At 42.4% G+C, this 14,963-nt stretch overlaps 1 protein-coding gene across 13 annotated transcripts in view; it reads right to left on the bottom strand.

The window, feature by feature from the left end:
- Nucleotides 1-14,963, bottom strand: part of itpr1b (inositol 1,4,5-trisphosphate receptor, type 1b) — a 72,978-nt gene that overhangs the window by 39,171 nt on the left and 18,844 nt on the right. For 6 of the 13 annotated variants that reach the window (XM_078794424.1, XM_078794423.1, XM_078794429.1 and 3 more), the window contains exons 3-37: nt 14,469-14,539; nt 13,614-13,729; nt 13,168-13,254; nt 12,334-12,492; nt 11,603-11,701; nt 11,345-11,428; nt 11,116-11,262; nt 10,924-11,028; nt 10,755-10,799; nt 10,637-10,666; nt 9,456-9,610; nt 8,312-8,411; nt 8,065-8,225; nt 7,844-7,985; nt 7,603-7,761; nt 7,355-7,527; nt 6,543-6,662; nt 6,269-6,460; nt 5,906-6,157; nt 5,677-5,818; nt 5,071-5,224; nt 4,810-5,003; nt 4,591-4,729; nt 4,299-4,353; nt 4,042-4,207; nt 3,749-3,916; nt 3,245-3,316; nt 3,019-3,156; nt 2,783-2,908; nt 2,507-2,707; nt 2,091-2,342; nt 1,629-1,754; nt 1,409-1,537; nt 579-596; nt 152-178 (exon numbers count right to left, since the gene is read on the bottom strand). In XM_078794424.1, the coding sequence (XP_078650550.1) occupies nt 152-178; nt 579-596; nt 1,409-1,537; nt 1,629-1,754; nt 2,091-2,342; nt 2,507-2,707; nt 2,783-2,908; nt 3,019-3,156; nt 3,245-3,316; nt 3,749-3,916; nt 4,042-4,207; nt 4,299-4,353; nt 4,591-4,729; nt 4,810-5,003; nt 5,071-5,224; nt 5,677-5,818; nt 5,906-6,157; nt 6,269-6,460; nt 6,543-6,662; nt 7,355-7,527; nt 7,603-7,761; nt 7,844-7,985; nt 8,065-8,225; nt 8,312-8,411; nt 9,456-9,610; nt 10,637-10,666; nt 10,755-10,799; nt 10,924-11,028; nt 11,116-11,262; nt 11,345-11,428; nt 11,603-11,701; nt 12,334-12,492; nt 13,168-13,254; nt 13,614-13,729; nt 14,469-14,539 (4,504 nt within the window). The remainder of the gene's footprint in view (nt 1-151; nt 179-578; nt 597-1,408; nt 1,538-1,628; nt 1,755-2,090; nt 2,343-2,506; nt 2,708-2,782; nt 2,909-3,018; nt 3,157-3,244; nt 3,317-3,748; nt 3,917-4,041; nt 4,208-4,298; nt 4,354-4,590; nt 4,730-4,809; nt 5,004-5,070; nt 5,225-5,676; nt 5,819-5,905; nt 6,158-6,268; nt 6,461-6,542; nt 6,663-7,354; nt 7,528-7,602; nt 7,762-7,843; nt 7,986-8,064; nt 8,226-8,311; nt 8,412-9,455; nt 9,611-10,636; nt 10,667-10,754; nt 10,800-10,923; nt 11,029-11,115; nt 11,263-11,344; nt 11,429-11,602; nt 11,702-12,333; nt 12,493-13,167; nt 13,255-13,613; nt 13,730-14,468; nt 14,540-14,963) is intronic. The other 7 variants (XM_078794430.1, XM_078794431.1, XM_078794432.1 and 4 more) reach the window with 3 other exon arrangements.

The following is a 14,963-nucleotide window of genomic DNA, read 5'->3' as shown; positions in this document are numbered from 1 at the left end:
ATGTCCACATGTTTTCATATGACTGCATAGTGGAAGGTTCTACGGATTTTAGTGGTCCCATCTGCACACCCACTGTTCAAGAGTACACCTGATTGCTACACAGTGAAAGAGCCATCTATCAGCTGGTCACAGCCTAGGGAATAATAAATACCTCAGTTATCTTTCCAAGAATGGCGGCCTGAAAGAAGAGGGTAGTGATATAATCGATAAATCCCGCTGCAAAATGGGTACAAATCTAAGATTTCTACTAAGGTTAAAATAAACGTGATAGAGGGATTACATTGGGAAATTACATGTGACAACAGAAGATAAAGTTTGTAACTATTGGGCCTGGACATCACGACACCGAAGACTTGACCGTTTCGTGTCATTGCATCACCAGTTCCAGCTAAACCTTGTGCAACACACCCACAGATTTGGGAACAACAAAGTCAGTGTGCTGACTAAGACAAGAGAAACCCACACAGTGAAGATACAGTAATTCTTGGGTCTGAATCTCTACAAACACATACACAGAAGTTGGTGAGCCACTTGGGATAGGTTGGGAAACTCATACCAGAGGAATCATCGTTACTTACATACATACTGCGAGCCATCTATGCAGAGAGAGGAAAGTACATCTCATCTTTCAGATCCAGAGCAAAAAACCTGCCTATGCAACAACAATAATGCTCCGCTCATTTAACTGGCTGGTTTCTAAAATGTTGGCATGCCCATGAAGCACGTGGAGCGACCAAATTATTAGGTATAGCCCTCACTTTAACGACTCCGAACTATAACCACATCAAACCACACGATCAGTAAAATGAGTGTAAAGCAGAATTGTTGAACCTTTCCAGAATGTGTGGTCATAGTGTCGGAGCTGGTCGGTGTATATACAGGAAACCTTGGTTCTCATGATCTGTTTATGTACACTGTCTCAGTTACCATACAACCAAACATTGCACCTCACGAACTAGTCCTAGTCCTAACTTGGAATAGAGTGCACAAACAAAGCATCCACGTGTTAGCGACTCAGTCACTGTCAAGAATGGACAATGGACAGTTTTTTTAAGTGGGTACACTATAGACAGATTTAAACTAGGGAATACTTTAATAACCTTTATCACACGTGTAAGTCCATGTCTGTCTCCTTCCTGTCGGAGCACCGTCTATCAAACACTGTGCTCTTTTGTGAGGTCACTGTTCACATGATGAGGAGTTCAAGCGCAGTGCGTAACAAGAGTGTTTGAATACACTGTTTTTTTTGCATGATTTGGTTTTAGACTGACTTTTTGGAATCAATTAATATTGAAAACAAAGATTCCACAGAATTGTATGTGCACTCAAAGCGCATAATTCACACACTTTGCATAGCAAACTTGACATCTGTCTGTATACTAAGTCATTCTACAAGCGTTGAAATTACCTGCAGGCTTGTGCTTTGATCAGAGAAAGGAGAGCTGAAGAAACATGTGACGATGCTCATAACCGTCTCAGTTACATAACACTCCAGCATGGTATCTGCGTGCTTCCTGTCGCTTGTGTTGTTGCACACCTAGGCATTGAGAAAACGTGTCTTATTGCTCTCCTTCGTGGGTCACCTTTGCATAATTAACAGTTAAAATATAATGATCTTGTTTGCTTACCCGACAAATGTCCACCAGGAAGTTTTCAAAGAGTTTCCACATATGATTGGATGTATAAATCTCCTTCATTTCCACTTCAGTGTCAACATAACAGTGGTTCAGGAAGTTGATATAAGCAATCTTCACCTAGAAGACGTGAAAAGCTCAATTATTCATTCATTCATTTTTGGGACCATCAACCATTATGAACCTGGATTGTGCATTTAGCTTGTTAGCTTTCGTCGTTAGGCAATTAAAGAGAGACAAACTGAATCTAATCTAACAATCCCGACAGGCCTCTACTGTGCGGGCGACTTAATCGCAATAAAAGAGGGATTACCAAGTGTATAGAATATAACACAATTTCAATTCTATTAATTTCCAGGATAGATACAGAGTGTAATGCTCATGGCATCACACACAAATGCTATTACCAATCACTTTATATCAATTTTCCATGCTAAATGAATTCCAACTCCTCACCTCAGGAATACAGTCTTCATGCGTGACGACCCGCACTATGTCATCCAGCGGCAGCAGCGAGTTGCATTTGATCTCGGTGTAGACGTTCTTGCCCTCGGTGCAGACCGCTAACAATTCCACCAGGTGGATGTGGTACATTAAAGCGCTGTTTTCATCCAAACGTTCCCGTTCCGAGCGCATCATTTGGATTAATGTTTGGAAGGATGCACGATCGTTGTAGAAGACGAGGACATCTTCTCCTGAGCTCACAAGCTGAGTGGGTGAGAGTCACAGTAGACAGATGAACTTTGGCAATATATAGCATTTCATCATTATGATATGTCAAGTCAATTAATAAATGAATGTGTATGAGTTATTAGGATTAGCCTAAACGCTAAACATGACTTATGCATCATATAAAAACAATGATGTCAAACCTCAGCCATGACAATGTCCTGGCACTTTTTGATGAACTTATTCTCGGCCTTCACGATGGTCTGCAGAAACTTAAGGTACTGGACGTGTCGACCATGAGACTCAGCACAGTGGACAAAGTGTTGAACCACACGCTCGTTAATTTCACTGCAGAGTTGGAAGTTATTCATGAAAACGTGCTGCATTGTAACGGCCTCGAGAATCTGAAAAAGCAGAAAATGGTTCAAGGAAAAGCCCAGTAGACCAAAAAAAGTAAAAGATGGATGAATGGTACTCACGCCTGGATTAAGAAAGAGGTTGATATGCTTGTGGAGAAGAGCTTGGTTCTGCTGGTTTCCCGCACAGAAGTTCTGCAGAAACTCATGAGCTAGTTTCATGATCTCCTGCATTCGGACATCTTCACCCTGTTGAGGGAAACACAACTTCACACAATCACATCTCCTCTTTTTTTTTCTACACACCTACGTATGCATGCAAGTGATACAACATGAAATCCCAAAGGCGCTGAAGGCACCTTCTCATAAGGGATCTGCAGGAGCTCAAGCACCACACAGTGAGCCCCCATGTTCCTCAACAGCCGCTGCTGCTGTTTCTTACTCTTCTTCCCTGAGCTCCCTTCCTGGACACAGAGCTGACTGAGACGGAGCAGAATCTGTCCACAAACGCAACACGGCACTTAATGACTTAGCAACTAACAGACACAATGCAAATAGGGAAAAATACTTGAGAGATGAGGGTACCTCTTTGACTACCCTGTAGTTGTAGTTGCTGCAGCTTTCCGTACTGTTCTTGTCACAGCCAAGTGAATCCCCCTGTAGCACAATGAAGAATGTGTGTGATTACTGCAGAGAATTATTTTATTGCAACTGCTTTTAAATACACATTTCAGTTGTATTCGGTAATGGTAATGGTTTTATTTCATTTGAACATGCATCAGATTACAACTGAATGCATCACATAATCAGTTCCCTGTTCCACATGTCCAAAAGGAGTAGGAAGAAGCAAAGCTTATTAAATCCTACCCCTCCATCTGGTAACTGTTACATTTGTTCACTTCCTGCTTTCCTAATATAATTTAACTTTTTTTTTTTTTTACTTTATTTTAATTTTATTTAATTAATTTTTTTTGTCACGTACCAAAGTACGAGGTGATATGACCATACAACGACATAATGACCATTTTTGAAGGTGTCTCCAAAAATAAAACCCACTTATACTGTGCTTGCCAGCTGTGAACCTTTTACCTTCTTTTTGTTATCTGACTCTGACGGTCCATCTCCATCCATTCCGTCTTCTCCTTGCCTTTTGTAGACCCACAACTCGGACTTCTCCACTGTGGATCGCAGCTGGTCAAGGTCGGATTTGATCTGCTTGTAGTTATCCACATCCTGCCTGGTCACAAGGAGCTGGACCTGTGGGTTGATGCAGATGGTGAGGGGTTAAGCGATTCAATGCAACCTTCAAATTTGAGTGTCAGGGGAGAAATGCAATGTCTGATAACACAAGGAAAAAAACAACTGTGGTCAGGCCTCCATACCTGCTTAAACGCCATGAGGACTTCCTGCCTCTGACTGAAGTGTCTGAACAGCAAGTGAAGCGCACCGGACACAAGGGGGGGATAGTCGTGCATGGTCAGGTGTAGCAGGACTCTTAGGAAGGTACGTCCACCATGGTCATCCAGGTCTAGTGGAGTGTTCTCTTCACTAATGAAACAGTCAAAATTAAGTTGTTTTAATTATCTTTAGAGCTATTGTTGACTCTTGTTGACATGGTATAAGTTTAGATATGATTCACCTTCCTCCAAATATTCCTTCAGCCTGTTCCTCAATATTTTCAAAGTCAAGATTTCCTGGAGAATGTAAAATGTTGATATTTCACATAATTAAAACAAACAGTGGTCCAACTGTCCAAAGCCCTCATTCAACTCTGACTTTATTCCTGAAGCATTGTATATTATTGTTCTTAAATTATTGAGGCCAATAAAGTGTACCAAGCTTGAGCACGGAACACTCCCACAATCCCAAACAATCTGGACTTGATCTTTCAAGCTTGCTTGAGCACGAAATGTTGGTCCCGAGTATCATACCTGCCATCGGACTGGTGACATTATTGGTTCCGTTATGGCTGGCAGCATTTTCTGCCTGCGGGTTATTCTCATCAAACTCTCGTTTGAAAATACAGAGCAGGCAGGAGATCCTGTAGTCCAGCCGCACATTCAGAATAAACTGAAGAAAAAGAGAAAATATTGTTTGAAAATAGCTCTAGTGTTCAAGTTCCTGCACAAAGTCATCCTTTGATGCCTTACCTGTAGAATTTCGATGATCTTAAGTTTCGTGTCCATAACCATGATGTCCTCTCTTTCCGGCTCAACCTGGGCTTTAACCACATCGCCCTCTGGCTGATGAGTTGGTGTGGTGTGCAACAGGCTGCCGCCTCGCAGAACTACCTGGGTCATTAGTTCCCCGACTCCATGGATGGACTTCATCACGTTGCTGCCAGCTACACAAACACCAATGTCATCCGTGATGTAAAAATGGAAATGAAGTCTCTGGAGCAGGAGGCCAACCTTTGTTTTCCTCGCCCTTCTCAATCTTGTTGATGGGGTATGCGGTGCTGACATGGACACAGTCTAAAATGTTCAGCAGTATCTTCGTCAGTCGTAACAGGTCGTTGAAGTTGTAGAAGCCAAAGTATATGAGATTCCTCGCCAGGTTCACGACCTACCCAAGAAGAAGAAGAATATTTGACAATCAGGAGTATACTACTGCATACAGTAGTTGTTTTATTCATGGCTGTGTTCTTGGGCAAAACTGAGTGAGTGAGAAGTAACCTCGCAAATGAATGATTTCCTGAAGCCTTCTTCATAGAAACTGAACCTCTCTCCTTGAAGTTTTTACTGACCTGATAAATGGTTGGTTCGGGTGTCATCTTATTGGCACCGATAACCTTGCCTGTGAAGCCCTTTTGGTGCACAGCAATAATGACTGCACATGCTTCCTTACGGGTAACCGTGGTTAACAGAGGAAAATCAAAGATCTCAAGCACCACGGCTTTTTAAAGCTTCGGTTATTCTCACTCAGTCAGGATGGCCGAGTCCTGTCCATCCTTTGTTTGATGTTAAATAATGAAATGCAGTAAAAAAAAAAAGGTGACCACAAAATATGTTGATTACCTCAAAGGTCAGTTTGTTTTTCTCTTTATCAGAGAAGGGAACATTTTGTGACACCACCTCTCTCAGGTAGTTCTCCACAAAATCCATGGTGAGGCAGAATCGCTCCTTGATCTCATCTCTGGTGGTTCCATCATTATCATAACTGGCAAGACAAGAGCAAAGTCACACAAGAAACAAAAACCAGTCTGCTCCGAAGATTCCATTAAGCATATTCCCAACAAGAACTCACTCATCAATCGTAATTTGAGACGGGATCTCAGACCACAGACGGGCGTACTTGACGGGCGTGACCTGCTCCTGAGGGTCACGGTCCACATGCATGTGCAGCATGAGGCGACAGAAAGAGGCCCGCAAATCATAGGGCAGGTCCTCGTCAGACATGCAGCGTAGGATCAAGTCCACATCCAGCTGCCCGGAGATCTTGTTGATGGCCAAGTACTGACGGTCCAAGCACATCCGGGCAAAAAGGTTGAGTTGGCACCTATCAAAACAAAACCGTTCCATCTTTTTTTTTAAGCATTTTCATGGCACACAAGTGTTTTGTTGTTGGTATGACGGAATAAATGTGAGTGTATGTTGGAACATATCTGACCTGTAATAACTGACCACCTCCTGGTCCTCCTTCTGGCCCTCCTTTGCATCCTGGGCCAACTCTCGAACGCTCTTACTCCGTATATCCTTGAAATTGTCCTTCCAGAACAGCCACACCTCCTCTTCATCCTCAGCCTCTACTGGACTCTCTCCATTTGATGCTACTTCAATCTCAAATCTGGACAAGACTAATCTGCCGCACAAGGACATGCAGTCTTTGTAAAAGTTGTTTTCAACATCAACCCAAAAAGTAAAAAAGAAATGAGGAGGCTAACTTAGTTTCGATGAGGATGTCAGCGTTGGTCAGATCGAGGACTGCATTACAGATGAGCTCCTGCGTGACCGGGATGGACTTGTTCATGGATACGCAAAGATCTGACAGGTAGTCCAGGAACCTATGAACACATTACAACAAAAACTAGGAATGACTGAGAGACAGTGTCAAGTGTTCAACCATCCTAGGTTCGCAAATTGTCTTAGGAGCACCTAATAAAAATTAAAAACAGCATAACGACATTGACTTCATTAGCCTGAAAACCTATCATGTAGAGCTAATAGCGTAGCGACTACAGTGCAGAAGAAAGGATACAGAGAAATGCATCGACTACGGTGGACTACATCCTATTACTAGTCCGAAATCATATTTCTTCTGATTATATTGGAAATTATAAAGGTGACTATAGGGGTGTTAGTGATTGTCTACAGGGCTCTAATAATGTTAAAAAAAATCAATTTAGAAGGTCATAAACAAGTTTTTTCTATGCTTTAACTACAAAAACATTCAGTTAATTAACTGATTCACTTTTTGCGGTGGTGTGTGGAACCAATTAACCACGATAAACAAGGGACTACTTCATCGAATAACACACTTTCTCTACAATTCAATGACATAGATGTTTTTAAAAAGCGACTACAGAACATACAAGCCAGAACACTACAGCTCAATGAGTCAACAGATTTTGCCAGCTTGTCTGAAGGCGTTCAGGACTATGACAGGTTTGGGAACCACTGCTCTAAATAATAGCAATAATATACTGTAATGTACGTAGTCTGTCCAACAGGATCACGTTGCCATTTCATGGCTCACCTTGGCTCCCGGTTCTTCCTCACTAAAGTAACAAATGTGTCTATCTCTGCAGCCGTGATATGTTTCTCCAACAACTTCCTGTTGTTGTGGAGCAGAGCGGTTATTGTGTCTTCCGCAAGGACATCATAGCCGATCTGCTTCTGCATGAAGCGAAACTGCTTGGCAATATATTCCTGTGAAAAGAAGACAAGAGAGGATCATCAACACAGGAGCAAAGGAGTCGGAGTGAAGCTGCTGCGTCCGCCCACCTGGTTCTTCCTGTAGTCCTGCTGAGAGTGGCGTAACACTCGGTAACAAAGCCTGCAAATGTATCGAAAAGGAGCGTGGCGCTGGTCGCCCAGCTCCTCCAGGCGCAGCATGGGACCGTCACCGCTGTCTGTGAAGGGGGCTTGGAGAAGTTTGAAGATCTGCAAAAGACAGTGAGTAACTTTCGGACCAAACTGTTAAAAGGAATATTTAAAACCAAAACATATTGGGCTTAAAACAAACCTGCTTGAGGATATTCTGCTCTCTCATGAGTTTTTGTCTTTCTCTGTTGGGTTTGTTGACCATTATCTCCAATACATCCTGTCCGCTGTTGGGGATGTCCACCACAAAGAAGACGAGATCTTCCAGAAGCTTGGTGACAAACCTGAAGTGAATGCGTGAATGTGAATAACCAAATGAAACAAACAGAACCTTAGTAATGTAGTACTACTATTACAGCATACCTTCTCTCATTCTGCGTTATGGTACCCTTTTCCAGTTTGCCTGCAATTGATGCCAGAACTTTACTAGCATCATTTGCAAAGTCCAGATCCCGCACCTCTGCTGGTGGTACTGGTACGATGGCGAAGGCCTCCTTGTCTTCTTTCACTGCTGAGGTCCCAATCTGAAGAGATTTCATGGGATGCATGCTATATATAATGAAAAGGTCCCATTGACGCATGAAAATAGCCAACCGAGTATTTAACTCACTCTTAACATAACAGGCTTCTCCTCCTCTTTGTCGATGGGGTTGTTGGTGCTGTGGACCCATGTGTTGGTGCACAAGTGCTTCAGGCGTACGTAGGAGCTCCTGGAAGGGGAACAATGATCAAGTGGAGCGACGCATGCACTCTACAGCTGATTACTGATTGAATGAGATGTGATAAAACCTACGTGTACCCCCAGGTGGGGTACACTAGCTGGCACTGTACCATCTATAATGCATTTGCATGGAATTTATACTGTAATAACAGAAGCCAAACAGAAGACTTAAGATGAAATATTTGTTTAAAACAAAACAAATATTCACAATAACAAGTGCAACGATGTGACATCGAAAGAGTGAGTTACCAGAGAAACAACGCCAAGAGCGACACACTCAGACACGTGCGAGGCGTGAATGCAGATGATCCAGTTAGGACCCCTACAGCATCATCTTTCCTCCTCCTCATAGCTGGCATGTTCACATGCAGCTACTCCTCGTCTGCACGGGTATCCATGACGCACCGTCCCAACAGATGGCTAGTGTCGCGTTAATTAGCTAAAGTTTGAGGAGCAGGGTTATTTCAAGTATGGGAGCTAGTACCGGTTGGTGGTGTGCAGCCTGCAGGCGCACACTTGACGACGTGACATAATGGTCGCTTTTTAATTTGTGTGCAGGGACATGGATACACAGACCATTGCATTGTTTTCTTTGGTCTCCTACAAAGGAGACATTTTGGTACACAAAGTGTACAGAAAGTATGTGGATGTCACCGACCCGATACAAGCACATGTCCTGCATGTCCATGTGATTCCATGTGACTCACTGAAATGTGATGCTGTCGTTATGATAAGGAATTCTAAGTGTTTTCCTTTACTGTCCCTGCTTCCTTTATGAAGATGCGCAGAAACTTTCCCACACTAAATCATGTGAAATAGGCAATAATGTTGTCAATTGGGGAACAATATTGCAGTTTCATGCTTGGAGGCTTTCACAGTTGTAATAAATACTTTAAACTTGTGACTTTGCTAGTCCGACTATTCCAACCCATCCAGCTACAATCCATGTAGAGTCTACGGTGTGTCTCTCAGGATGTGTTCTTAAAACTAAACTATACACCATCGTGATTTTGAAGTTGTTTTTCATTCGTACCTGGGCACCATGGAGTCCCCGCCTCTCAGAGTGGTGGGGTCGAGTTCAAAGATGGAGGAGATATCCATGCCGTCCGGGACTGGCACAAGGGTGTACATGATTTTCTCCTGAGGGGCCCGCAGACGACCACGTAAAGCTTCATTGTCTGCATCCAGCTGAGTGAAGAAAACGTTCAACGTGAGAGAAGTACGCCAGCAACCAGATGACCTCAAGGTGGCGACTTGAGAGAAATGACTTTTTGTAATAGTTATTGCTTATAACAATGATTACACATGATCACAAACACCTGTTGAGGGTAGTAAACATTTATACAGGTCTGCACAGTGGCGTCTAATCTGAGGGGTATGGTGCCACCCAGTGGTCGAAGAAGGGACTGCGTTTCTAAATCATGTCCTAGTTATTGAGCCTTTTTTGAAACTTATTGCATAATATTTGTCTTTGATTGGTAAAAACAAGCAAAAAAACACAAAAGTATGTTATTATATTGTGAAATGACGTTAAGTGGAAGCTGTGAGTGGATGTTTTTATTTTATTTATGATTAACCATAAAGACCCCTTTTGAAATAGATCATTTTTATTTTATCATACATTGCCTTAGTTTTCTGTCCTCAGATTCTGTATTGTGTAATATTTAACAAATTTAATTAAATAATAATTATTAGCATTGTTACATAATATGATATCATGTTACTATTATTTGTATTATAATAGGTGTTATTATTAGTTGTAATATTGAACTTTATTTATCACATATTAAATTCATTCATTCATTTTCTACCACTTGTCCTCACGAGGGTTGCGAGGGGTGGAGCCTATCCCAGCTGGCGAGAGGTGGTGTACACCCTGGATTGGTGGCCAGCCAATCACAGGGCACATATAGACAAACAACCATTCACACTCACATTCATACCTATGGATAATTTGGAGCCACAATTAATGTTAATTAATGTTTTTGGAATGTGGGGGGAAGCCGGAGTACCCGGAGAAAACCCACGCATGCATGGGGAGAACATGCAAACTCCACACAGAGATGGCCGAGGGTGGAATTGAACCCTGGTCTCCTAGCTGTGAGGTCTGTGCAGCCCAACATATTAAATGTACCATGAAATTTGTTTCTACATTCCACCCATCCTCTTGAGGGGCATTTTGTGGACTAACTTGAATTGAATAATGTATAATACCTGGAAATTAAAGGGTGTGAAGTCCACCACCTAGACGAGACGAGAAGGTCATGGAAGACAGTGCAGTGATCAATAGTGGAAACCAGCATGATGTCGCCAAGCGGTGCGGCTGACTTACTGCTGACCGCTGCTCGACACTCTCCTCTTCAAAGTCAGGATTCACCTGTCAAACACGACACCCATCGAGTAGTTAAGACCCATGAGCAAGGGATTTAGTCCCAATCGTATGTTGATTCGATCATCATAAATACATAACCAATTAGGACAATGTATAAAAAGGCACACACCTCACCCACCTCTGCGGCCAAATAGCAACCAGTTGCCAAATGTTTAAACCTGAACAGGCTGTTCCAATAACCTGCTCCCCCCCGACATGGGTCGTGGTGAACCACCTGGCGAGGGAAACAGCCAACAAAGCGTGGATGAGCCTATTTTCGTCACAGTAGAACATAATACATTTCACACAGCAAGACACTCACCTCTACTTCCCATAGTGCCTTGCTGCTGGTAGCAGAGGTGGCGGACTGGCGCCCCGTTGTTCTGAGGAAAACATATTGCTTCTTCCTGTGGTCGTCACATGTGAGAAATTTCTCCTGCTCTGCATGGAACAACCGGACCACATCGCCCTGCGCATTGCAGACACGACCAGTGAGAACGTTGCTTTTGTTTACATACGTCACTTAAATGAAGTCAAGGGAATATACCCACCCCCTTCAGGATGGTTTCCTTGTTGTCGCTCCATTTCATGAACAGAACCACTTTCCAGCTTGTGTTGCAATTTACAGAATTAACCTGGATCAATGACGAGATGCAGAATCATCATCACCAGAAAGCAGATAACAATATAGAACTACACATATCTGTTTCATGCTGCAGTGAACGGATTATGTTCATACATTGTGTTTATAGTCAATGTATGAGGACCAGACATGATAATTGATATTTGAAATCATCAGACAATCGCACCTCGTTGCATCCTGGGTTGTCAACCAGCTGGTGGCTGCTGGCATGGAGGGGCTGTCCAGCATTTACGGGGTTAAGGACAACTTTATCTCCAATCACCACCTGGAGGACCATGGAAGAAAAAATAGATGATACTCATTTTGAAACTTTGGAGAAAAATTCTATACAACCGCTCATTTGTGTGCTTTGAATTAGTGAGACTAGATGACGCAATAATAGCTGTATATTTGTACTAAAGGCCGTCCTTGACAATATGGCCTTTAAAATAAAGGCTAGTAGCAGCATGCGTGTTAATAGTTCTATTTATGTGTCTGCGTCTGCTCATGGCAGTGATTCTTGTGTGTCTCCTGTGGGCCAAACGCCTCAAGCTGGTTCCGAATGGCTGGTTTGCTAACCATCACTCCGGTCCACAACTCGCGCCACAAAGTCCCCATCGGATTCATCTCAGGAGGACATTGACACGGTTGTCCTTGAACTATTTCTTCGCTGTCTTGTTGGTACTACCAGCTCCTTCACACCTTTTCATCAAGGATCCTGATATAGTATCCACAGTATTCTGTATCATATTTCTCATTCTTGCTCAATATTACTGTGGGTCAAAATCTAAGACTACATCAGGTAAATAAACAACATTGTAATTCGACGTGTCAGCTTTTCCTCGTCTTTGGATATTCAAGCATATTTCACGGAAAAAAGTAAAGTGCAAATCTCAGCTAAGTGGGAATTCTACCCACACTGTCTCCCAGGGAGCGCAATTTGTAGAAAGGCTGGATGTAGAACCAGGATCCCTCATTTCCCGCAGAGTCCAGAGTCACCCTCATGGCATTCTTCTCCAGCAGCGCAGGTAGACGCTTGTTCACCGTCAGGTACTTGTTGCTTTTCAGGTGCAGCAACTTTGGGGAAAGAAACGTTACAATTTACAGGACAAATGGTGACCATAAATGGCACACAGGATCCAACTGACGATGACGATATTGATTATTTACATTTTTTTACTCCCGAATATCAGAATCAGCATCAGGCTCAGGGAATGAATACTGGTCAGGCCCTACTGTAAACAAAGACTTGTTTGACCATGAAAGGAAATGTGTGTGTGGGGGGGGGGGGATTCACTGAAAATATGCATCTCCATAAGTGCATAGCATCTATTTATTCACTTAATTGTGCAAGTATCTTCTTTTCTTCCTCAAGACCTCTGCAGCAACTAGAATGAGGAACCCATGTATCCACATGAAATTACACTCAAAGACGAAAGTGGAATCCAGACCACAAACAAGTGGATTTGGGAATAGTAGAATTGTATAGATGTGGACAAAAAAACTTTATTGCACTGAAGAATAATGTGAATAAAGAATTAAAGCATGTTGGTGGTGAACAAAGTATTAGCAATTGATGTGAGGAGGTAGGATTACACAAGCAATGCTTCTTCCTACTCCTTTTCAGTCATGGGAAATGTGAATTCTAACATGAAGCATTTCAATGTAAACTGTATGCATGTTTAAACCAATCGTTTAAACCATAACCATCCGCAGTCTAGTGCTTGATGATGGACCATATCTCGCACACACCTGAATGACATTCCCATATTGGATGACTGATCCAAGCAACTTGCGGTTCTCGGACTCATTCTGCTTCTTCTCCAAGTCAGCAGCATGCTGCAACAAAGGGCGAGATGAACAGCAGCCACAATCACAAAGTCTTACCGACAAATTATGCTGTCTAAGAAGATCCAACACAAGACCTGGATCAAAAATTCTGCCTCCAATGAGTGCATTTATCTCAGCAAGCATGTCTACTGGAGTATGTGGACACCGGTTGGTGTAGCTGTGTGAAAGTACGTTGGTATACTCTCTGATACGTGCATGAAAAAACTTTGTTTTAAAATTGAAAGAAGCACCGAGTACGGTTTTACCAACGATGCATCTCTTGTATTGGACTTCATGTGATTGTGCAGTTCTAATCTATATTGTATTTAAATTTACAGTTACGTTACATGTATTTACAAAGACCTTACATGGAGTTTGTTGAGGAGGACAGTGTCAGTAGTGCTGTTGCCTCCAGGTTTTGCCGCCTTCCAGAACTGCTTTTGTGCAGAGTATCTGTTCATGGGACAGAGTTTGAAAAGGCAGTCTAGGGAGAGAGGACAAGAAAAGCTTAACTTTATTCAAATTAGACACTGCGTCAAAGTGCTTTACCGCCCTACAGAGTATATATAAATAACCCAATGCTACTGCTACTTTGCAAAGTGTTGATATTTTGCTATGACACACAGATCCAGATGGATGTTAATAGACACTGAAGACCTTGAATGGAGCTGACATTGCATTTCCTTTGAGAGGTTCTGTGTAAAACACAGTTAACAACACGCCAGTGACCAGAAGGATGAAATCTTCCTGGTTTATCTGATCATCACAACATCACACAATATCCAAAAATTAGTTCACAAGAACAAGACCAGAAAATTATCTTAATATTACTTTTAAAAAACAACAAAAATGACAAACTATACACAAACCAATGATTGTTTACACAAAACAATGCAGTTATATGGAATGTTTCTGCCTCTCAATTCCCTCATATCGGCCCGATAATTATCGTGAACCCCTACTGAGGGTTCCATACCAGGAGGTCTCAATTAAACTTGACTATCTGGCAAATCTTAAGTAACTTTGATCAAATGTAGAATTCACGCTGTGACACCCCTATTGATACATAATAATTAAATCCAAAATAAGTGGGTGGAGCATAGAGCTCCCATCCAAACCCTTGCAACAACACGCTCCAAGCACGAGCACCCAATAGAACTCAGACTTCTGCCCAGGCAAAGCTACTCCTTATGCAAACTAAGGCTCGGGACTTTGGGACTCACCTCTGAATTTCTTGGGGGGGTTGTTAAGGTCGCCTGTGTCAGGTTGAACCACACAGCGGTCATCAACGAGCCTGAGGAAACAGTCATCATGAGTAACATTTCATGACACTATTTTTAAAAATACATTATAAGCGGTATAGAACATGAATGAATGAATTTACCGAAAATCTCACATGAAACATGAAATGGTACGTGAAATCAAATGGTTGTATGTTGTTCTACTTTTGGGATATTTACTAGTTGTTATATCTTAGTCCGTGTATCTCGTAGTCCGCCCAGTTGAGTCCTTGCCATCCAGCCTGGCCCTCTTTGGCTTTTCTTTGCTTTTAACAATGGTGCCTTTGGCAGACGCTCCCTCCTTTGTTGGTTTTGTTCTACTTTATGTGACTAAGAGACTGTACTGTTTTATAGCTTCATGTGTCTGTATCTGGCGTCCACACCTACACATCACGATATAAAAAGACATCCGAGGGATCGAAAATGCCAATCAGCAGA

This window comes from Doryrhamphus excisus, linkage group LG11 (assembly GCF_037039965.1).
Source record: "Doryrhamphus excisus strain RoL-2023G ecotype Guam linkage group LG11, RoL_Dexc_Guam_v1.1, whole genome shotgun sequence".
Taxonomy (NCBI): domain Eukaryota; kingdom Metazoa; phylum Chordata; class Actinopteri; order Syngnathiformes; family Syngnathidae; genus Doryrhamphus; species Doryrhamphus excisus.
The sequence above is the reverse complement of the archived record's forward strand: the minus strand, read 5'-3'. Positions and strand labels throughout refer to the sequence as shown.